The 22,696-nt window shown below is 45.0% G+C and overlaps 1 protein-coding gene across 2 annotated transcripts; it reads right to left on the minus strand.

Annotated features, from left to right (window-relative positions):
* Nucleotides 1–5,914: 5,914 nt before the first annotated feature.
* On the minus strand, nucleotides 5,915–19,704 carry spty2d1 (SPT2 chromatin protein domain containing 1). 2 transcript variants are annotated; one of them, XM_007887446.2, is made up of 6 exons: nucleotides 19,592–19,704; nucleotides 12,374–12,488; nucleotides 8,714–10,318; nucleotides 7,653–7,806; nucleotides 6,907–6,984; nucleotides 5,915–6,050 (listed from the first exon to the last, which is right to left on the minus strand). In XM_007887446.2, the coding sequence occupies exons 1-6, from the start codon at nucleotides 19,649–19,651 to the stop codon at nucleotides 5,954–5,956; spliced, it is 2,109 nt and encodes a 702-aa protein (XP_007885637.2). In that variant the 5' UTR covers nucleotides 19,652–19,704; the 3' UTR covers nucleotides 5,915–5,953. The 2 variants fall into 2 exon arrangements, with proteins under 2 accessions (XP_007885637.2, XP_007885638.1); XM_007887447.2 differs by lacking the exons at nucleotides 12,374–12,488; nucleotides 19,592–19,704 and adding an exon at nucleotides 11,228–11,544.
* Between the last annotated feature and the right edge of the window lie 2,992 nt (nucleotides 19,705–22,696).

Raw genomic sequence — 22,696 nt, forward strand, 5'->3', positions numbered from 1 at the left:
CTATAATTTGTGGGCAAAATATGACCCTCAGTTAAAGAGGGTTGGTGCTCTTTAAGTTAAGGTGAGCCGTTGGCACAATCGGCCGATAAGAGATGAGGACACAAGTAGCCCACAGTGCTATGGGTTGGAGCTATTTGGCTGTGTCTTCCTCTTGGCTTTCCCCGCCCAGCTCCCCTTAAAGAGGTGACTGTAGATAAATATTTTTTTTTGGGGGGGGGCACGACGGGGACTGGACTCCCTCTAGCCATAGCTATCCTTCGCCGATACGTGAGTTTTCAACTATGGGAACAACCACAGCCGAGCATGATCCTCACCTGATATCCAGATCCTTCCTGAGGCATTCTCTGCTTAGGGAATTGGGAGCTTTTGTGTTCCCAAGGAATACACTCCAACCCAGGGCAGCTGAGTTCAGGTAGCTGAGGTCACACCAGGAATGGGATCCAAGACTCAGTTCCACACTGGACAATGCGAAGATATAAATCTTAGCTTCAGAAGCAGGAGAGTCTTCCCATCATGGAGCCCATTCCCCCACACCTTCTTCATATCCTCAAATATCTATTTTTCTTTGTTAGAAACATCCCAATTGATTCTGTCTCTGAGCCCTTCCACCGCTTTACACAATATGTGTGAGGAAATGTTACTGATCTTACTTTTAGATGTGTTAGCTCTGATTGTAAGAATATGTCCCTTTATTTTCGACCCCACTACCAAAGGGCTGAATTGTCCACTCTCTAGCCTTCTTATAAACACCTTGGCACATACTGTACCCACTGCCTCCGCCTTAAGATTCCTCAATACACTTACCTTTTAGAATTTACTGAGCCTGTTGTTGCCAAGAACTCCACCTTCCCCCATTTACGCAGTTTATTCTGATTACTAGGTTGTTGGTTGTCTTGGTAACTGTACATTGTGGTTGATGGAGCTCAGCTCAGACTATAATTAGTTTAGAAGTTCTTGCATTTAATGATACCCCCCCCCCCACATATCCCTTCATCCCATCCAGATGCCACAGTCCCCATTCAGTTGCCGGAGGGAGACGCCAAGGATAGACTTGGATTTGGCGAAAGGTCATTGACCTGAAACTTTTAACTCACTTTCTTCTCTCCATGGATGCTGCTTGACCTGCTGAGTGTTCCCAGCCACTTGTTTTTATTTCAGATTTCCAGCATCTGCAGGATTTTGCTTTTTATAGATTGGAATCGTCAGCCGAGCCTGTGATTCCAAGTAAACTGTATCTTCACATACAGGGAAAATGTCAGCTGGGCTCAGTCAGTGGCATTTGCCTCTGGGTTGGGAGTCCAGTGTTGTGGGTTTGTGCCCTGCATTAATGACATGAGCTCAGTGTCCAGCCTGAGATTCCAGTGTAACATTGCATTGGCAGATCTGCTAGTTATTAGCACAGATTCATATTCTTGCCAAACAAATTAAATTTCATCATGCGCTTGCCCACAGTGGGATAGTCACAATTGCTTGCTTTTAGGTGAATGGTTAGCAATAACCTTTAATAATCCTTACAATAATAATAATAATTTTTGCATTTGATACAGCGGTTTATCACGTCTTCGAGGCGTCTCAAAGCGCTTCACAGAATATACTGTAAAGTGAATTGACTGTATATTTTGTGGGCAAAACACGGCAGCCAACTGCGCACAGCAGCGTCCCACAATTGTAGATGTAGGCGCCTTATCACATCATTAAAATGTCTCAGTATGTTTCGTAGGAAGGTAGTATAGTGACTGTATTTTGTGGGCAAACACAGCAGCCAGATATTACACAAACAGCCATGAAGCAAATTACCAATTTGACTGGGAGATTGCCAGCCTGGACGCTGGAAGACGCTCTATTCTTTTTTGCAGAGAAGATGTAGTTCTGTGCATTGGCTGTCCTAACCAAAGAGGCTGAAAAGGAGGAAGACGTTCAGTGTAAAACAATCAATTCTGTACAAACATGGTTAAAAAAATAAACACTTTATTGTTTTAGAGCTTTTTTTTGGTTGTTGAGAGGAGCCAAGAAAAACTCGACTCAACCTTCAGCACAGTTCACTAATTCTGACAAGTTTGGAAGAATGGGCACACATCCACTCTCCTGTCAAAATAAAGATTTCACAGTTAAAGTACAACAGCAAAAAGGCACATTTAAATCAGGTCACGGGAGGAGAGGGGGGAGGAGAAAAGAAACAATTCCCATTTCAGCCCAATATAGTGCTTGCTCATCAGCTTCCACTATCTTCAGCACGTAGAGAAGCACCACACAGAGCTTTAAGATGAAACACGATTGAATGGATGTAAGTTCCATCGTCCTTTACTCAGTTTCTCTTTGAAAACGCATTAATCTAAACAGCCTAGAACCTCAACCGAAGGGATATGGATCCAATCTAATCCAAAGTGACTTGCTCCTACACTGACTGTCAAGCTGAGGTTGTGCTGCATTTTGTGAATTGTTCATACAAACTGGATATGGATAGTGAACAAGATTAAACCAGGCAGTCACCCACTTAACTTGGTTACATCTGCGAAAATTGGCGTTCTCTTGTCAACTGCCAAGTCCCAGACAACTCAAGCAATGCTCAATTCAGAATTGACGAAAGTTCAATGGTGCACCTGATGGAAGAACAGATTATTTAAGGCAAGTCGGGCCACGAGAGCACAGCCCTGCTCTGAGTGACATAGCTGGAGTTACAACCAAATGAAGGAAAGGAAATTGGTTCTAGATCCATGAGGGTTTTTTGGTCACACGGGTGTCTGACACTCAGAAACCCATCACCATGAGTAAGAGTATCCCAACCAATCAAGAGTTCCATGTACGCCACCTACGCACGGAAATTTCCATGTCTAGAACGGAATGTGTATTCTCTCCTCGGAGGGATGCACCCGTTTACCTAATTCCGGAGAGTACTAGGTTCAGGTTGGCAAGAGCGGAGGCTTGTGGACCCCAGAGTGTGCGTTTTAATATATAATAGTACAGTTCTTTCAATGATGATTCAAAAAAAACCTGGAAAAGGCAGAGTGAAAGCACATTAAATACAAAATCCATCACTCAGCCATATTACAACTAGACCAATAAATAGACAATAAATAGGCCCTACGCTGGAAATGAACTTTTTGAAAGAAAAATGCGCTGTATGGTATCTCTTCTGGGGGAGGGGAAGGAGGGTTTACACTGCTGAGAGGACACCAGGCCAGGTAGTAATCAAAGGCACTGGTTGGTGGTTGCCCAACCTGTCTGGCTCATCAGTGAGACATAGAGTAGACATGTGCTCAGTCCACGTATGCCAAAGCCACAATGGGAAACACCGATATCAACAGGCACTGCAAATATATCAGTGATTTTGTAAATATGTGCTATTCCACACACAACAGAAAGACATACCTGTCCATTTAACTTACATACCTGTCCACCTCTCGATCATCTCTTGTAGCTCACTTTTGAACTGTGTGGGTTGAGCAAGCGACTAGAGATAACCGAGAGACCTCAGCAAGTGTTTAGAATTTTTATAACATTCAAGATGCCTGGCTATTCAATGGAACAGACTTGCCCTAAAGCACAGCTTCCTTCCTGTGCTCCCCGTAAAGACTTTTAACGTGCGGAGGAAGGGACTGAGGCAGAGGGACTCCTGGATGTGCAAATGCATATTACAACTAGGGGCACGGACAGACTGGAGGGGCCTGTATATAATAGTGTAAATAATAGTGGAACCAGAAAAGCGGGTATAAAAGGAGATCAAGATCCAATACAACCAGCTTCCACTGCTGAAGCCGTCTCTCCCAAACTACACATTTCTTACAGTCTAAATTTGGATCCTACATCACAACCTAGAATCAGATTTTTCTGTTGCTTTTTAATCACTAAAAAAAGGCAAATGTATGTCTAGGTAAATGACCCCTTTGCACTTATTTGGGGACAGCTGGTTAATTACCAGTGAAAAAGGCACTCAAGTTGTAACATAAAGACAACTGAACCATGTAATCTAAAGCTACGCAAAGGCACTGCTCGAAAAGGGAGTTTCTCCCCGTGCTGGCCACCACCCAGATAGAATGAGTCACTCACTGCATGGCTGTTTGTTGCGACACTCCTGTGGCTGCTACATCTGTCTGCAAATCCACAATCACTCCACTCCACAGTAAATTCCTGTCAAGTGCTTTGAGATGTTTCGATGACATGATAAGGTGCTACATCAAGTGCAAGCGCTTATTATTACGCTGCATATTTTTGCTGGGCGGTTTAATATTAAGCCTTGATTTTTGGTTGAAATTTGAGAGTTGGTATAGGATAACAGCCCCATGAAAGCACCATTTCTTGTGCTCTGAACCGTTTCCATGGTAATATCAGTACTCTACCCCTTTGAGAACTAGAACAGAACCATTTTGATACCAGATGCAATGCAAATGATGTGAAAACCCTCCTCATAAAACTCTATTCAGAGTAAGATCAAATTAATCGTTTGCCAACTAACTCACCAACAGTAGAATGCACCTTACAGTCTGTTAGAAATTGGTCGCTCTAATCAGAAAGTCCCTATGTCTGAACTCCAATTCCCAATTGCACTTCTGGTTATATAGTTTAGCTATAGCGAAACGGTCTTGTGGGATCACATTGGTTGTGCTCTAACTATGCAGTCTATACCAGTGTGTGATGTAGTGAAGAACACTGAGTCAAAGATTCAGAGCCCTGCATTCCCACCTAGTATAATCCTTGAAGACCAGGTGAGATTTAAGACTGTTTTGTCTCAAAATTTAAGGTCGCACAAAGTTATGGAAAATTCTTACATGGAGTCGGAGCTTGGGTGTTGTTTTGTTGTACAACAAAATCTTGCAAATTAAGACAGGAGTTAAGCGTTTTCCATAATTCTGCACAATTTAAATTTTTTACAAAATAAAGACTAAGATTAGGTTGAATTTCAGGCCTCACGCCTCAGGCGTAAAGAACATATCTGCACACATTAGCTGCACACGGGGAAACAGACCCTGGCCTGATATCTTTGGTATTCGCCACTGTATCAGCTGGTAATTTAAAAACTTTTCTACGACAGTGGAACTGCCTATGTAACACAAGTCTCTGGGAACGAACATTTCAAAACTATTCCCCGCTTATAACAGGTTTTAGCTAGAAATGCTATTTTATGATTAGCTTGAAAACAAGTATAAATTAATGCAGACTGTCATTCAAAGACTGACACATCAATTACCATGTTGAGGTGTGCATGTTATTCCTGCAAACAGATGAGAAATCACAAGGTGTTGTGATAAACTATAGATATAAAAATTTATTGTACAGAATAGGATAACATTTAATGCATCTGTACTTGCATTTCTCTCATCAAAAATGTGTACAAAATAGATTTCACAATACCAGCAACTGATATTTCACCCTTTCACCAGCACTAACCTAGACAGCTTGAGATCTATAGTATGATTTTCAGCTGTGGGGTCTTTGGGGGAATTAAACAGGGTTTATCCTAGGAATCTTTTGCAAAATAAAAGAAAGAGCTAGCATCTCATCCAGCAGCACAAGCCAGTGACACTGAAAACCTTTTGTTGTTCACGTTACGTACATAATTTAAGATACATGATCAGACGTTCGATCCCCTTTACACTGACAATGTAAAATCCCTGGCAGTACACACCTCAACATGGGGACCAGTTAAGACTGCCTTCTTGCATTCCCCACCTCCCTATAAGAGATTTTTAAAAGTATGGTCTATTTAAATGAAGGGCACATTCAGTGCTGAGCCCCATTCATAATGGAATAGACCCAAATAATTTAATGATGTGAATTATCCTTGGTTTTCTCCATGACGTACTCAGACGTTAGTTACCAGTATTGGTTTGCCAAGTCTACATAATCTCATGAATGATGCAGTAACTCCCATTTTAAGTTTAGTGTATATACTTTCTGTAAATAGCCTGTTTTTTTNAATTATAAACAATAAATAATGTCATGTCTTTAAGACAAACTAAAGTCGCTTCCTCTTGGCTCTCATCACTTTCCTTTTCAGCTCTTCCTCCTCCTTTCTCAACTCTTCTTCATCTTCCATGATCCCCATCCGCAAGCTGGTGAAAGAGAGACAGAATGGCATTAATGTGTGTTAAGTGATGAGGAGACAGGGAGAGCAGTCGTCACACACTTAGCTTCTTGCTTCTAACAATCTTTCTCCTTCGGATGTGGCATTTGAATCGAGGTCCCGTCTGCCTGCTCAGGTGGATGTTAGAGATCCCATGGCCCAATTCGAAAAGAGAAGCGACTTTCTCTCTCCCAGTGTCCCAGCCAATAATCCCTCAAACGTCATTGCTGTGGAACATTTCTGTGCACAAAATACAGTCACTACACTTTACAGTAAATCCTGTAAAGCGCATCGAGACACTCTCCTGATGTGAATGGCGCTGTATCAAATATAAGTAATTTTGTTGAAAATAACACTTAGTTCCAACGGTGTGCATCTCAAACCTTCAGATTAAGATAGGCAATATTAAAGCAGTTTCCTCAAACATACGTTTGAACACTTGTTCTCCTTACCCCCAGCACAATACTGCATTGTACAATGGAACCTCCAGTTAAATTAGCCATTCACTTCATTGCTGCTTTTAGGAACTTGCCCCCCGTGAGTAAAACTCTGCTACCCTCAATAGTAATTCTCTATCAAACAGTTAGAATCATAATTATACAGCACAGAAGGAGGCCATTCAGGCCATCGTGACAGTGCCAGCTCTTTTAAAAGAGCTGTCCAAATCAATCCCACTCCCCCGCTCTCTCCCCATAGCCCTGCGAACTTGTCCTTCCTGAATAATTATCTACTTCTCCCTTAAAAGCTGTTATCGAATCGGCTTCCACCACCCTTTCAGCAAGTTGACATGATTTCTGTGTTATAGACATTATATCAAAGGCAAGGATTGTTTAATATCACTTTACCTCTTGGCCTCCTCCTTCTGCTGTTCTTTCCAGCTGCTCTCCATGTACCGCAGTGCATAGTCACTTTCATCCTTGTACCTGGCGGGCAATACATGAGCACATTAGAGAGCTGAAGGGACTGGCTCTGTGAATGAGCTAAGCCTGTGGTGCTATAGTACTATTAATAATAATAATAGTGTAGCCAGCTTCACAAGGTGCAACACTCAACAGTAATCAGTAAGACTAATCTTCAAATTGAAATCAACAAGCCACCGACTAAACTAAGTTAGTTAGGAAAGAGCAGAACAAGAAAATTAGACAAAAACAGCTATTTAATAAAGAGGGTTCTCCAGTCCTCTATTTGCTGAGTATCTTTGAGGCTCTCTTTTAAGTGAAAGGTGTGATATGAACGTGATTGCAAAGCAGCATTCTGCTTGGTTTAATGTAAGCAGTTAAAATCTCAAACATACACAGCCTCTGCCGGTTGCTCTGTAATGAGCTCCAGCGTGGCCTCACGTCACAAAATACGACAGTTGCAGTTTTGACATATCAGATGACCTAACCACAGAACAGGAGGTGAAACGGGAACTGCAAATCATGTTATCAGTACTTGATAAGAAGGTTTCCAAATAAACCTACAGTTTGCACAAAGCAATGCTTTCTGTGTAGAGCAGTGAGGATACAATGCTGGTTAAATTACGACCAATTTCTGTCTATAGATATTACAGGGAGAATCCAGGGATTAATGGCAGAGACGTTAGGCTTACTTGTTCTTGTCGTATCCAAAGATTTCACGGATGTGCTTTGAGATTTCATCTTGGGATTCTCCTCCATCGTCAATGAAGTCCTCCATTTCAGAATCGTATTCCTCATCCTCCAGCCTTCGCTTGTAGCCAGTAGGTAAAGGTGGCCTTGGAGGAGCTAGAGCACAAGGGCATGATTCAGCATCACAACAACAAATTGTACTTATATAGCACCCTCCATGCCTCAGAGCGCTTAACAGTGGCAGAGCCTGACTTCGAGTCGGGGGTGGGTGAGAATCCCAAGATGGGGGTGGTGACTACAAGCACGGTCAAAAGGGAAGGTTTTCAGGCGGGATTTGAAAGGCGGAGGGATTGAGGGAGTGTTCCAGAGATTTGAGATGTAGAAAACCAATAGCATTGGTTTTCTGCAGGAGCCAATCACCAAATTAATAAATTACTAGTAAGATTTTGTCCACAGAAATCAAAAGGAAGTCCACAAGGTCCCCTCTTTGTCTTCTCTGTGCTACTGAACACTCTGTAGGATGGTCTATTAACACATGACAAACTACAATTCTTCAGCTCCAACCTCCCACCACCTACAATATATATTGCAATAAATGACTTAATAATAATAATAATCCTTGCATTTGATACATCACCTTATCACGTCTTTGAGACGCCTCAAAGGGCTTCATGAACATACTGTAAAGTGAATTGATTGTATATTTTGTGGGCGAAACGCAGCAGCCAATTGCGCACAGCAGTGTCCCACAAACAGTCGTGGATTGAATGACCAAATTATTATTATTTTTTTGAAGGGATTATTAACCCCGGAAAAGAGATTCGCCAATCAACTAACAACCGGGTTCCTACTTACTGCCAGATAAACAGAGGCGTGTGGAGTAAGGAAACTTGACCAACGTTTCGCCCTGCCCGGGAATCGAACCCAGGTCTCTCACTTGCGAGGCGAGTGCTCTAACCACTGAGCTACATGACTCCACAGGACTAGTGTTAAGAAATTGGTCTTGTGGCCTTAGGAAAAGGTCAGAGCTGCCCAACAATAAAAGGTTATTCTGGGGCAGTACCTTGCGGTCGGATCATTGGCCGAGCTCCCGGTGGTCTCATCTGTCCACTGCTGGGCCGTGGGACGAAGCTTTTTGAAGATATGGTTTCCGAAACTACAGTGCACTTGGGTTTGGGTGCTCCAATTGCATTTCCAGGCCCAGGCACTTTCACGCTCCCAGACCGTTCAGGTCCTGTCTGTTGGGTGCTGCCAGGCACAGCTCCTAAAGAGTTCCTGGGTCGCACTGATCCCGAGCTGCCCATGCTCTTGTATCGGGCAGGGCTAGAGTCACGGGCAGGACTGGGCCGTGGAGCGACAGAATTGCTCATAACCTTTAGTCGCCCAGGGCCTGAGCTCCCTCCACTACTCACACGAGGGGCCCCTGAGCCACTGGCTTGAGAGCTGCCTGGTCGGGGCTGGCCTGAGCCATTTGTACCTCGAGATCGATCTGGATCTGGAGCGCGCACGCTTTTGGAGTGCGACATGCCTGCAGTACCAGAAACATCCTGTTGAACAGAGGCACCTGAACCTTTCCCTGATGATGAAGCTGAGAGACCGGGCTTTTTCTGCCTGTCCTTCGTGGGTGGTGCAGGCTGGCTTCCATTTGATCGTGGTTTGAGTCCTTTGCTTTGTGAGTTGGAGCTAAGCCCATGTTTTACTGAGCTGCTGCTCACCGCATTTCTCCCACTGTTGCTACTGGAGCTTTTAGAGACTGAGTGGCCGCTCGTGACCGAGGGTTTGGACTTCTCAATCACAGGTGTTTTACAAGGCGCTGAGGACGAAGACCTTTCACTAGAGGAAGAGGTTTTCAGCCTCTTGTTAACCACCTGAGCAGGGGATGCTGAGCTGCTTCCTTTAAATGGAGGCAATTTCTCTGCTGAGCTTTTGGATGAGGTTGTGGTTTTGATGTCTTTTGTCGATGGCTCTTTCTTGGAGGAGCTGCCCAAGTACGAGGAGGTGACTTCCTTTTCAGGTTTCCTCTTGCTGTTCTGTTTGTGCTGTTTTCGTTCCAAGAATTCCAGTTCTTTCAGCTCCTCTGCAGTGCGAAGCTTCTCTTCCACTTTTTTAACCACTTTAATTTCCACCGGCTCCAGGTGCTTCTTCTCAGCCAGCTTCAGAAGATCGGAGAAGTTCATGGGCGGAGGGGGCGGTTTCTTTGGTGCTTTGGGCTTCCCAGCCTCTCTAGGCTTCCCAGCCTCTCTAGGCTTCCCAGCCTCTCTGGACACGACTGCCGCTTGACAAGATTTCTTTGGCTCTTTACCTGGTCGGTGTGACTCTCTGTGTGGTTTATACTCTTTAGCTGACCGTTCTGGCTCTCTATGTTGTTTAGGTCGCACATTCCACTGCTCCTCAAATTCCTCTTCAGATTCCTCCCCCATCTCTGGCTCCTCTTCCTCCAACTGTACCTTATCATAATAATAATCTTCATCATTACACGGATCCACTCTTTTCCCCTTCCCTTCATCATCATCAGGACCCATCCTTTTGCCCTTTTCGTCCACAGGAATACCGTTGTAGCCTCTGAAATTGTCCTTTGTGCGGCTTGCCATCGCTCTGGCTTTACGGTCATGCTTGAGTTCAACCCGTTTTGCCATCAGCTCATCCTTTTTCTTTTTTTCTATAAGCTCTGTGAAAGATAACAGTTATTGAGTAATCACAAAACAAGATCCAGCACAAAGCCATTGCGTTTTACTGGGCACCTGCTTTAATTCGAACAGTTAGCTGAGTAGGAATTTGAGTGAGTTTACTGGTTCGAACAAGCAGCAATCGCTTGGTTATGCCTCATGTTTAATGTCTTGCAACAAGTTCCTGAATCACTTGTGGGAAGCATATACCAAGGTCTGCATGGAATGTGCTATTTACAAAACCTTGGTTTGCCAATGAATCACACTCTAATAACCTTGAATGTCAACTAAAGCAGACATCCTCTTTTGAACAAGCTCTCCAGTTCCCCTTTCGTGTTGAAAGCTCCTCATGCTGGTAAATATTAGCACGTAGAATCATAGAATTGTACAGCATAGAAGCCCATTGTGTCTGTGCCGGCTCTTTAAAAAGAGCTATCCAATTCAATCCCACTCCCTTCTCTCTTCCCATAGCCCTGCAAACGTGTCCTCCCCAAATAATTATCTACTTCTCTCTTATAAGTTGGTATCCAATCGGCTTCCACCACCCTTTCAGGCAATGCACACACCATTGAATGAAATCTCAGAACAGGATCTTTCCAAACACAAAGCAGATCCTGCCCCTTCTCTTTTGTGTCCGTTGGCAGCCAATTCACGCACAGCAATGTCCCGCAAACTGCCATAAAGTTAATTTTTTCTGGGGCAATTGCTGGCCAGGACACCGGGAGAAACAGTGCAAATGGATCTCTAATAACACTGGACTCTGAATAGACAGATGGGACCTCATCGAAAGATCAGCACTTCCAACAATGCATTGAAGTGTTCCTAGACTATGTGCTGATGTGGGACTTGAGTCTACAACCTTCTGACTCAGAAGTGAGAGCGCTATGAACTGAGCGAGGCTGACATCTCACCAGGTTAAGGTGCGCAGTGAAGATCATCTTCCCAACACTAGGATCAAATCAGTCGTCTGTTGGGCATCTAGTCGAGTTCTTGCCCTCCTCTCTCTGCGGACCACACGCACCAGTTCCCCGGGGAGAGCACATAGACAAGCAGGCCATACAGCAGCTATCACAGCCAACAGCACTCTGTCCGAGATACAAGCTCTCCAGCATAGCTCAGATGCAGCCAACAGAAATAGGGCTTTATAGCAAACAATCTGCCAGTTTACACAACCCCTGTAAGCCTGTAATACTTGATTAGGGAGAAAATAATTTTTAGACATGACCTGTACCCAACAGGTATAATGTTGGGGAACTCTAATGGTCTCCAAACTTACTTTCTCTTCAAACACATAAAATTAAATACTAGCCCTGCTCAGTGTAGATCAACTAAGAAATGCTGATAGCACCTTTTGTATTGTTTCTACTGGTGTCCTCACCTTTCGCCAAAAAGGTGCTATCATCAACACACTTGGTAATACAACAACAACAAGATTCCATTTATAGAGCGCCTTTCACATTGGGAGGACGTCCCAATTGCTGTAAAAAAATTTTAGACAAATACTTAGGCCACTTTAGGCAGGGCAAGGTCCCACAAAAAGCCATGATGTGAATTACCAATCAATCTGGTGGATTGATTTCTAGGAGAAACTATCTTTTCTTGTCGATCACTATCATTGTATCATATGTACAGACAGACAAGACCTTGCTTTAAGGTCTCATCTCAAGGACGTCACTGACAAAACTGCAGCGCTCCCCCATACGACATTAAGTCAGCCTAAACATTGAAATCATCTCCTGACAGGTGCTTGAAACCACAACCTTCTGAGCCAGGAGCAGTAACACCTGAGCCAAGCTGACAGTTAGCATCACAGACAGATGTTCCTCCACCACCACCCTAGTAGAGTTCAAACACTGCTTTTAAGGATAACCAATAAATCTCATCTCCTCAAGCCTCTTACCCTTTTATCCACAGCAACAACTGCTTATGGAGTGTACAAAGCAAAAGCTGCTACAATACAAATCAGAGTACAATGTTTGAGAAGATCCAACTCAGTGTTGGAACTGGCTCCCGGCCACACCACTAGCGTAGACGAAGTCGATCTGCGACACACTTACGTTTGCTTTTCTGCTCATTTTCTTTGCGTTTGAGGAAAGCTTGTACGGCAGTAGACTCTACCTTTTTCTTCTGCGGATCCTTTCTGGAAGGTTTCGCTGACAGGCTGTATCGTTTCTGTAAAGGCAAACAACCAAACTGTCAACACGCGTGAAAATGGTCTGGCCAACTCATGGTCTGTCTGTCCATGAAAATGGTGTTTCCCACAGTCCCCTTCTCAGAAATCAGGAATAATTTTCCCGGACCTCAAAGCTACTCAGCTGCCTCTTCCTCATCTAATCTACAGGCTTTTTAAACCCAAGCTGCTATCGTCTAACCTTGACTCGTGTTGTTTTCTCTGCTGCTCTCTTCAACCTTGGTGTAATGCATGATGGATCACTTGGGTTCTAGACACTTTGAAAAGATCATCAAGGTCTTTATTATTTCCCCAGATAAGTTCTGCCAGTAAAACTGGTCTTCTTGAACAAACCTGTACCACCTTAGCATATTGAGATATACCTCGGAGAGGCAGAATGCTACATAGTAGTTGGGTTTATAAGCAGGCGAGTAACAAATCTGCCGGGTGAGAGAACTCACGTCGAAAGGAGTTCCCTGAAGATGAAGAAAAGAGAATTCTTGTTCCGTCAAGGACTCGGGGGCCCTCATGCTGACAGAGGCAGATCCTAGGAGTCTAAACAGCCATTACATGTGCCTGGGTCAACAAGGTTACACAACAGACTGCACAGGCAAGAGCTGAACTGCTGTGAATTCATCCCGTAAACGACACAGAATGAGTCAAATGAGTCAGTAGCCTGAAGAACAAGAGGTGGTATTTGAAACAGAAGATCCTGGAGTGGAGTAAATAACTGTGTATCCTAGCATCTTTCATATTCCTGCCCATGCACACACATAAATACACTACACACACACACGCGCGCACGTGCGCACGCAAGTGTGCAGGAACAGGAAGGAAAGGTTGCTGGGATACACAACGCGCACTACACCCCAGCTCTGGGAATAGCGCTTTGAAGCACTCTGAGACGCCGTCCGGCGTGGAGGGCGCTATATAAATGCAAGTTGTTGTTGAATAGCACACGGTTTTCACTGTGACATCTTCCAGGAAACCTGCACAGAAATCAGTCAGTGGTGTTGCTGCGATAACACAAGCCTCTCGCTACCGAGACTGAAACTCTCCACAACACCTACTGATGCATAAACCTCAGTAATGTTATTAAAATCTAAATCGGGGTGGAATCCCTCCAAGTCAGGGGAATCCCCCGGAACCCAAAATCTGACAGTTCAACAACTCTGTGAGCTGAAATAGCAACACTGAACAGGCGGTCCTTTCAGATGAACAGGTGGTCCTTTCAGAGGCTGTTTATTGTGGAGCATATCTACATGTTACACAGTACAGTAGAGATAAGCAGCATCTCCCCAGGGTTGCACTTGCTCTGATGAGACTTGGCAAAGTCAGAAAAGCCATCTGCAATCCAAGACATTGTGCACGTTGTCGCAGCAGTGGGATTTGGAGGCAGTCTTGTGTAGATGCATTCTCAATCCTGAAAGCAGTCCTAGCTAGACAAGCAAACAGGACGGTCCCCATTACCTTAAATATGTATGTCGCGTCAGCAGAACCCTCCATACTATAAAAAAAACTTTAGAGACAAGACATTGTATTGCTATACTAGAAATACCAAATCTGTATGTCCAATTCCTCCTCCCCTCCTCCCCTGTGTTTCTTAGTACTGTTGTAGAGAGGAATGAACTTTAGCGATTATATTGCTGTAGATTACTATTGCTTCATCGCGCAGCTGAAGTGTGGCATGGATCGAGGCCTAGAGCAAGGCATCTGCCCAGCTACTGGCTGTGAAATCAGGGATAAAGGAAATGTAAAGAACCATGTTAACAAACACTAAGCTTTGACCTCAAGAGCATAGGATGTCATCTTCAACAAGGTAACTATGTCTAGGTTCAAATTTGCTGATAACAAAATTAAGCTTCTGGGCTTTACTTCATAAAAAAGTATCCTGCTATAAAAAAAATTACTAACATTTCATTGAACTATTAACAATGATAATCCTTGAATTGGATACAATGCCTATAATGTCAAAACATCTCAAAGGGCTTCACCAGGACATGTAGTGACTGTATTAGTAGGAAAACATGGTGGCCAAACACCTTCACGCCAACCATAAAGCGAATAATGTCAATATACATTAAGTATCAAGAAGCATAGGATTTGTAAAGTTGCATGGCCAAAGTGTAAAAGGACACACTATATGTACAGTAATGAAACAGAGTGGTACATGAAGCTAGCTTCTCTCGATGTATCCTGAGTAACTGTGGTCACTTTTGGAGTCAACTTCTGCTACTATTTAAGATTCATGAACTGCTGCTGTAATTTGCATCCTCCTAGTCAGCCGCTTAGCCAAATATCAAGTAGCAGTTTGGACTTCAGTTGGTTTGAGGCACTGCAACTATTTTAGGACCAACTGTCGCAGCTCACAAGGCTGTCATGTCAGTAAGGCTCTACCAGCCGTTGGCTCACTGAGCAAATGAACATGGCTGTAGCTCAGCGTTACTTATGACTTACTCAACAATTCGACAATCTTGATGTCAACTTTGCAGTATTCCTGCATTCTTATTTGAGGTACAGATATGAATGGAGGAATACTGAAGAACAGCTACAGTGGGGCTCTTTTTTGAGATGGGTTAGATTTCAGCGAAGTCTCCGTTTCAGGCTGTGTGTGGAAAGCTACTCCCGTGGGTTACTGGGGTAATTCCGATTTTGTGTTGGGCTGGTATTCCCCAATTGAGCTCGGAGAAGCCACTTTTGGCAGTTCTAAATGACCCCCTACTAAAGTGTGATCCAAAAGGGCAGCATTGCAGGAATTTTCAGTCACACAATTATTCAAAAGTCAGGGGGGAGGGGGGACACAAGTGGCTAAAAATTAAAAGCCTTAAAAACAATCTTTGAAGAAGAAACAGATTTTGTACTGGGATACTGCAATTCTGACCCCCCCCCCCCCCTGTTGCAAAGAACCCTGCAGCTAACTGTCCACGTAACCAACCACACCTCCTGCAAACACAATCGGCCACTTGCAAGGCTAGTCCAGCACAGTAAATAAAATAAAAGCAGAATTACAGAGGGCTTCGTGGTAACGTCACGTTCACCTGAGCAAAAAAAAAACCTTGAGCACAGTTGAATACTTTAAGGTCAGACAATAGCTTGAAAGCGGCTTGCCTCTGCAGTATTCATGAAGGAAAAAGTGCTGTGTACGCAGCTGCCTTTTGCTGTGCAGTCAAAGACCATTCTAGCTGGATGCCAAACTAGCTCAGTGTAACAGTTGCCAGTCACAGTTGTACCCAGCCGTTCATTCACCGGTACAAATGGGGGTGGTGCGAGACTGCTTCATTACAACATACAGTAATAGTTTAAAGCTGCAATATTCAATACATATGAAACTCAAAAGGTGCTCCATACTTTTAAAGTCACACTTCCAATACCCAGTTTTATTGGTGGAAGTGCAGTAGCACAAAGTGACTTCCGCTCACTCTGTACTGCTGCATGTTGGAGCTTGCCAAGAAGTTAATGTTCACACAATTCACTGAAACAATCTTGCTGTTCAACAGGACTAGCTGAAGAAATGGACAAAATAAAAGACCAACAAACTTAACATTTCAATGCTGGGTTCATGCCATTCCCAGACTGTGGACACGTATTAGTATAAATAACACCTGAAGTGGATGTGGTTGTTCATTACAGAGTATACTTGATCCATAGATTCAGCATACCATTCCGATCACCAATTATGTTTACGTACATTAGACAACACAAGCACACTTTGTATACAAACACTGCTCCCTAAAAGGAACCAGAGGAAAAAATATTTACACTGGAGACCAAAAGAAAGCAATACCAACATCTACAACACATTATACAAAAGGACCTCACATACACTCCACATGGGACCAAAGATCTGACTCCACCTGCGACCAAAGATCTGACATGAACAACCATACTGAGTGTATGTGAGATCCTCTGGTACAATGTGTCTGAGGTACCTCACACAACATCAAGCATCAACACGGCTGATAGACTCCAATACACTCTGTGTTTAGGTGTGTGGGCAGAGAAGGAAATAGCTTGTATTTTATGCTACCCTCTCAAATGAAATGTCTTAAAACATTTCAGTGATTACCGTCAAGTGTAGTGCTTTCTGTTAGGTAAATGCAGCAGCCATATAACATACAGGTGGATGAGCAATTAATCAGAATAACTGCTGGCCGGGACACAGGGAGAAAAACTCACTTTACTTTTGAATAGTTTAACGCGAACCTAAATGTGTATTAAAAGTCTTTCTTCTCCAATCACTCAATCTCTCTCCTGGTTCAGCTGGTAGCTTTCACATCTCTGGGTCTTAAATATGTGGGTTCAACCACCCCTGACAGTCAAGAATCGAGACCATGGGCTCCACAGACACTCCAGTGCTATACTGTAGGAAAACGACATAGACAGATCTGCTGTCCTACAGATATGTTGCATCTTATTGTCCTCGGGTTCTCAAGTGTACATTAATCCTTCAATGTAATAGCGCCTTTGAGCTTAGTCTAGGGCTAGGCTGACATTCCAGTGGAATGCTAGAACCGCACTACATTGTCAAAGTTGCTAATCTTTCAGGTGACATGTTAAAGCTGAAATCCTGTTCAGCTAGATATTAAAGATCCCACGGCACTACTTGAGAAACAAAAGGGTTTCTGCAGTTTCCTGGCCAACAATGCCCCTAATAAAATGGTTGTTCACTTCATGGCTGTTTGTGGGACATGCAAATTGGCTGCTGTTTTCATCCACAAATATAGTGACTACACCTTACAATGAACCATTGTAAGTGATTTAACCATTTAAACCATTGAAGTGGTTTAACAGTATGATAAAGCACTGTATCAAACTCAAAGATCATCAAAACATCTCAAAGAACATCACAGGACTTCACTGTAAAGTGTACAAACTATGTACGAGTCGGAGTGATTGGAGCATTTGCAAATATGACACTAAAATGAGACATCACAACTTTTGGATGCATTTACTGTAGGAGAAGAATGCTAATTGCTTGTTAATTCTAATTTGTGTCTGCCTGGAGACTGACTGAGTTCAAAGGCTATTTTCATTCATTTCACCCATCTTAGGAACCTAGGAAATGCTAGGTGAAAATAGAACAAGGCACATCCAGTTCATCTTCCACCATCCTCACATGTCATACCCTGAACTACTCATATACTGTATGCCAAAATATTATTTCCTAAAAGAAATCCATCTAATTTAGTATTGAAGAATCAACACTTTCTGCTACCACCGTCTCCCTAGCGATTGTGTTCCATATTTACTACTTGCTCACTGAATTAGGGTTTTGCAGATTTGGTTTAAATTTAACCCTATTCATCGCAGGCCATGTCCTCTGGTTCTACCATTCTGGACAAGATCAAACAGCTTGTCATGGTATACATTATCTAGTCCCTTAGAATCTTAAAAACAGCAATCATATCTAACTGGTTCAGTTAATCCCACAACATGACTGATTTAAGTAAGAAGCCAGTCGATCTCTATGGAGCCAAATGTTTTTGTGATGAACATGTGCATCTTACATGAGGTCTCCAGAGTATTTAACAAAACATCACACCCCTATCGGTCCTTGTTTTGAGTAGAGTAATATTTGCTGAGCATTCAAAGACTAAAGCATCTCTTCTGCAACTGATTGGACCTGAGAGCAGTCACCAGATGCCCTGTTCTCTCCTACCCCAGCTCTGCCAAGAAACAATGAATGTACTCAACTCAGTCTCCAGATAGCCAGAAATTAGAATTAGCAATTCTCCTCCTAACTCTCCCAAAAATAAATGATACAGACAATCTCTGCATTGCATTACACATCAGCTATGTTGTATAGTATACATATAGGGGGTATAAATACAGTGCATTTTCAAAAGTCAGCAAGACAATTCATTATATCACGGCACAGCACATCTGCATTTGTGTGTACAGTATGTCCCACTTAGGTGTAGTCACTGTATTTGTGGGAGAACGCAGCAGCCAATTTAATAATAATAATAATCCTTGCATTTGATATAGCGCTTTTCACGTCGGGAGGACGTCCCAAAGTGCTTCACAGAACACACTGTAAAGTGAATTGACTGTATATTTGTGGGCGAATGCGGCAGCCAATTGCGCACAGCAATGTCCCACAAACAGTCGTAGATTGAAAATGACCAATTTATTATTGTTTTTGGTTTTGGAGGGATTATTATTAGGCTCTGTGTGGAGTAAGGAAACTTGCCCAAGGTTTCGCCCTCTGCCTGGAAGTGAACTCAGGTCTCTCGCTTGCAAAGCGAGTCCTCTAACCACTGAGCTACAGGACTCCCAATTTGTACACAGCATGTCCCGCAAAAAGCATGAAGTTGAATGACCATTGTATCTGGGGGAACTGATGGCCAGGAAACTTGGTAAAAACCCTTCTGTTTTCAAGTAGTGCCGTGGGATCTTTAATGTCCACCTGAACAGGCAGATGGGACCTCGTCTGGCAATCCCTGGCCGACCTATATATATATACATACACACACACATTATGTACCCACACTTACATACTGTATACACTTACACACTATATATATATATAAAACATATATAACAGTGAATTGTAAATATACCCATATATAAACCGACACTACATCTCTCTCTCTCTCTCTCTCTCACACACACACACACACACAGGCTGTGCTGTGCTGCCTCTCGTTTGGCTCTCACACAAACGGGTTATGTATTTACTGGAGAGATTTTACTCTTTAAATCAACCAACTCCCACTGGAACGTCTCAAACAGCGGAGTACAGGAGGCCGAGGCCCGGCTCCGGGGGTCAGCAGGGGCCAGGGCCCGGCTCCGGGGGTCAGCGGGCCAGGGCCCGGCGCGGGGTCAGCAGGGGCCAGGGCCCGGCGCCGGGGGTCAGCAGGGGCCAGGGCCCGGCGCCGGGGGTCAGCAGGGGCCAGGGCCCGGCGCCGGGGTCAGCAGGGGCCAGGGCCCGGCGCCGGGGGTCAGCAGGGGCCAGGGCCCGGCGCCGGGGGTCAGCAGGGGCCAGGGCCCGGCTCCGGGGGTCAGCAGGGGCCAGGGCCCGGCGCCGGGGGTCAGCAGGGGCCAGCAAGGGCTGGGGGGAGGGGGGGGTGACACTGGACACTGGCCGAGGCCGGACACTCACCGCCAACTGCCCGTGAGAGCCCTTGTCGATGGCCATGGACAGGACTCGGGTGTAATCCATGGCTGCAGCTCAATCGCCGCTTCACTTCCGCCCGAACCGCCTCACTTCCGGAAGCCACTGGGTCTCACGTGACCGGGAGCTTGTGGAGTGGCCACGTGGGGCCCCGCACAGCCCCTCCCCCTGAATACCCCACAGCCCCTCCCCCTCAATACCCCACAGCCCCTCCCCCTCAATACCCCACAGCCCCCCTCAACACCCCACAGCCCCTCCCCCTCAACACCCCACAGCCCCTCCCCCTCAATACCCCACAGCCCCTCCCCCTCAATACCCCACAGCCCCTCCCCCTCAATACCCCACAGCCCCTCCCCCTCAATACCCCACAGCCCCTCCCCCCTCAATACCCCACAGCCCCTCCCCACCCCTCAATACCCCACAGCCCCTCCCCCTCAATACCCCACAGCCCAGCCCCCCCTCACAATAACCCACAGCCCAGAGCCTCCCCCACAATAACCCCCAGCCCAGCCCCCCACCCCGCAATAACCCACAGCCCAGACCCCCCAACCCAGCACAACCCACAGCCAGACCCCCGCCCAACACAGCCCCCCCCCCCAACACAGCCCTCAGCCCTGCCCAGCCCTCAAACACAACATAACTCATAGCCCTGCCCAGCCCCCCGTCACAGCCCCCCCAACACTTAACATAACCACAGCCCCCCCCAACACAACATAACCCACAGCCCCCCCCAACACACATAACCCACAGCCCCCCCCAACACAACATAACCCACAGCCCCCCCAACACAACATAACCCACAGCCCCCCCAACACAACATAACCACACCCCCCCCCAACACAACATAACCCACAGCCCCCCCCAACACAACATAACCCACAGCCCCCCCCAACACAACATAACCACAGCCCCCCCAACACAACATAACCCACAGCCCCCCCAACACAACATAACCCACAGCCCCCCCCAACACAAGATAACCCACAGCCCTGCCCAGCATAGCTCTACCCAACCCAGCACAGCCAAACACAACATAACCCCCAGCACCGCCCTGTCCAGCAGTAACACAACACAGCCCAGCACGACATAACCCCCAGCCCAGCACTGATCAACACAGCATAGCCCTGCTCAGCACAACACAACCTCTAACCCAGCCCTGCAGGGCACAACCCCCTAACCCAGCACAGCCCTGTCCAGCATAGACTGGTACACCACTGCTCAATACATCCCAGCACAGCCCAGCCTGGGCAGCCAGCTTGCCCCATTCGGGTGTGCCATCAGGCTCCGAGAGTCAAACAAACTGGCCACCAACTCCAAAACCACCTCCTTGCTGAGCCCGGACACAACAACAACAAAATTACATTTGTATAGTGCCTTTCGAGTTGGGAGAACGTCCCGAGGCGCTGAACAGTCAGGGAATGGGATTAGATACCAATTGTATCTATTCAATCTATTGTATCTGTTCAAGTACGTTAAACGAAGGGATATTTAATGTGGAGCTTTAATAGATACAAATTGTAAAAATAATAGTCCTTGTATCTGGTATAGCTCCTTATCACATTGGAAAGGCGTCTCAAAGCGCTTACTGTGAAATGGAGTGACTGTGTATTTGTAGGTGAACACAGCATCACATTGCGCACAGCAATGTCCCACACAGCCATTACACAAATGATCCATTTTATTTGAATAGTGCTGTGGGATCTTATACCTGAACAGGCAGTTAAGACCCTGTTTTAACATCTGCAAATTGTATCTATTCAATCTATTGTATGTATTCAAGCTGTACATTACCATAAGAGACCTTTCATGTGCAGCTTGAATAGAGAAAAATTGCATTCGTCGCCAGAACCACGATTTGAATGAAATCGCCTGTTAATAACGCAATTTGTGCTTCAATTAAATCAATTGAACCCACGACCTTCTGATACTGTCAAGGCTATACTGGTCTGTTTGCTCCCTCCGCTTCTTGGACTCTGGTCTGCTCCACGTTCTCCACACTGCCAGCCCCACCATCGGCAGTTACGCCTTCAGCCTTTCTGCCCCCCCCCACCGTTTGGAACTCCATCAGCACTCTGGGACGTTCTCCCGACATGAAAGGCTCTATACAAATGTAATTTGTTGTTGTTGACTCAAAGGCAAGAGTGCTGCCAACTGAGCAAGGCTGACACCTCCTAAACCCTGTGAAGCACTGTTAAGTGAAAGGATTAATGCAAAGATATATCAAATGCAAAGATTATTATTATTAGTAGTAATTTACACCATTCAGGATTCGCTGTCTTACGAAACCTTTCAGAATTCTGGCAATTTGCAGATAAGAGTCGTAAACTGTCAGTTTCTGTTCATCTGATTAACTCCAAATGTATTTATTCAGTGACATGCAAATCATCAGCTATATTTCGCTTCCTGGGAGCTGCACGATGTGCTGAGGTGGGGATGTTTGAGAAGCCGTCCGGCATGGAGGGCGCTATATAAATCCAAGTTGTTGTTGTTGTTTGTTCAGAGTTGAGCAGCAGCTTTGCATTGTTTATTTTGCATCACCGCCAAGATTCTTACTAACATAAGTTTTTTATTATTATTTAAATGTACTGACTGTGTATTTGTATGCAAATGAATAGCGCAGTCTGCGGACCTCAAGGACTAATTTATCTGAAGGATTGTCAGCCAGGACACCGGGAGAAACTCCATTCCTTTTGTAAACAGTATCATGGGATATTTAACATTCATCTCAACAGGAACAGACAGAACCTCGGTTTAAAGTCAACCTAGACTGTTTAGCTCAAAGTCCAGACGTGGGCCTTGAACCCACAAGCTTTGGCCTCAAGAAGCGTGAGTGCTATCTCCAGGATCTTGTTATATTTAATCGATAGTGGTGCTTTCTTTTTGGTGTCAACAATCACGTGCAACAACCGCGCTTAAGAGTTTCCAACCAGTATGAGAATTCTACGCACCCCACCTACACACGGAAATTCCAGAGTCGCTCCAGGGATGGAATGCGCTTTCTCTCCCTGGTTAGATACGCATCCTGCTTACCTACTCCTGGAAAGTATTAGGCGAAGTTTGGCAAGAGCCAAGGCTTGGGGACCCCAGAGTGTG

The sequence above is a fragment of the Callorhinchus milii genome, unplaced genomic scaffold, assembly GCF_018977255.1.
Source record: "Callorhinchus milii isolate IMCB2004 unplaced genomic scaffold, IMCB_Cmil_1.0 Scaffold17, whole genome shotgun sequence".
Lineage (NCBI taxonomy): Eukaryota > Metazoa > Chordata > Chondrichthyes > Chimaeriformes > Callorhinchidae > Callorhinchus > Callorhinchus milii.

Bases quoted from the DNA above. Each gene is read 5' to 3' on its own strand.
- spty2d1 (XM_007887446.2), bottom strand. From the start codon at position 19,651: ATGGATTACACCCGAGTCCTGTCCATGGCCATCGACAAGGGCTCTCAC. The intron at 7,807-8,713 runs GTACTGCCCCAG...CTTGTGCTCTAG, and splicing joins GCCAATGATCCGACCGCAAG to CTCCTCCAAGGCCACCTTTA. The intron at 6,985-7,652 runs GTAAGCCTAACG...ATTGCCCGCCAG, and splicing joins TTTGGATACGACAAGAACAA to GTACAAGGATGAAAGTGACT.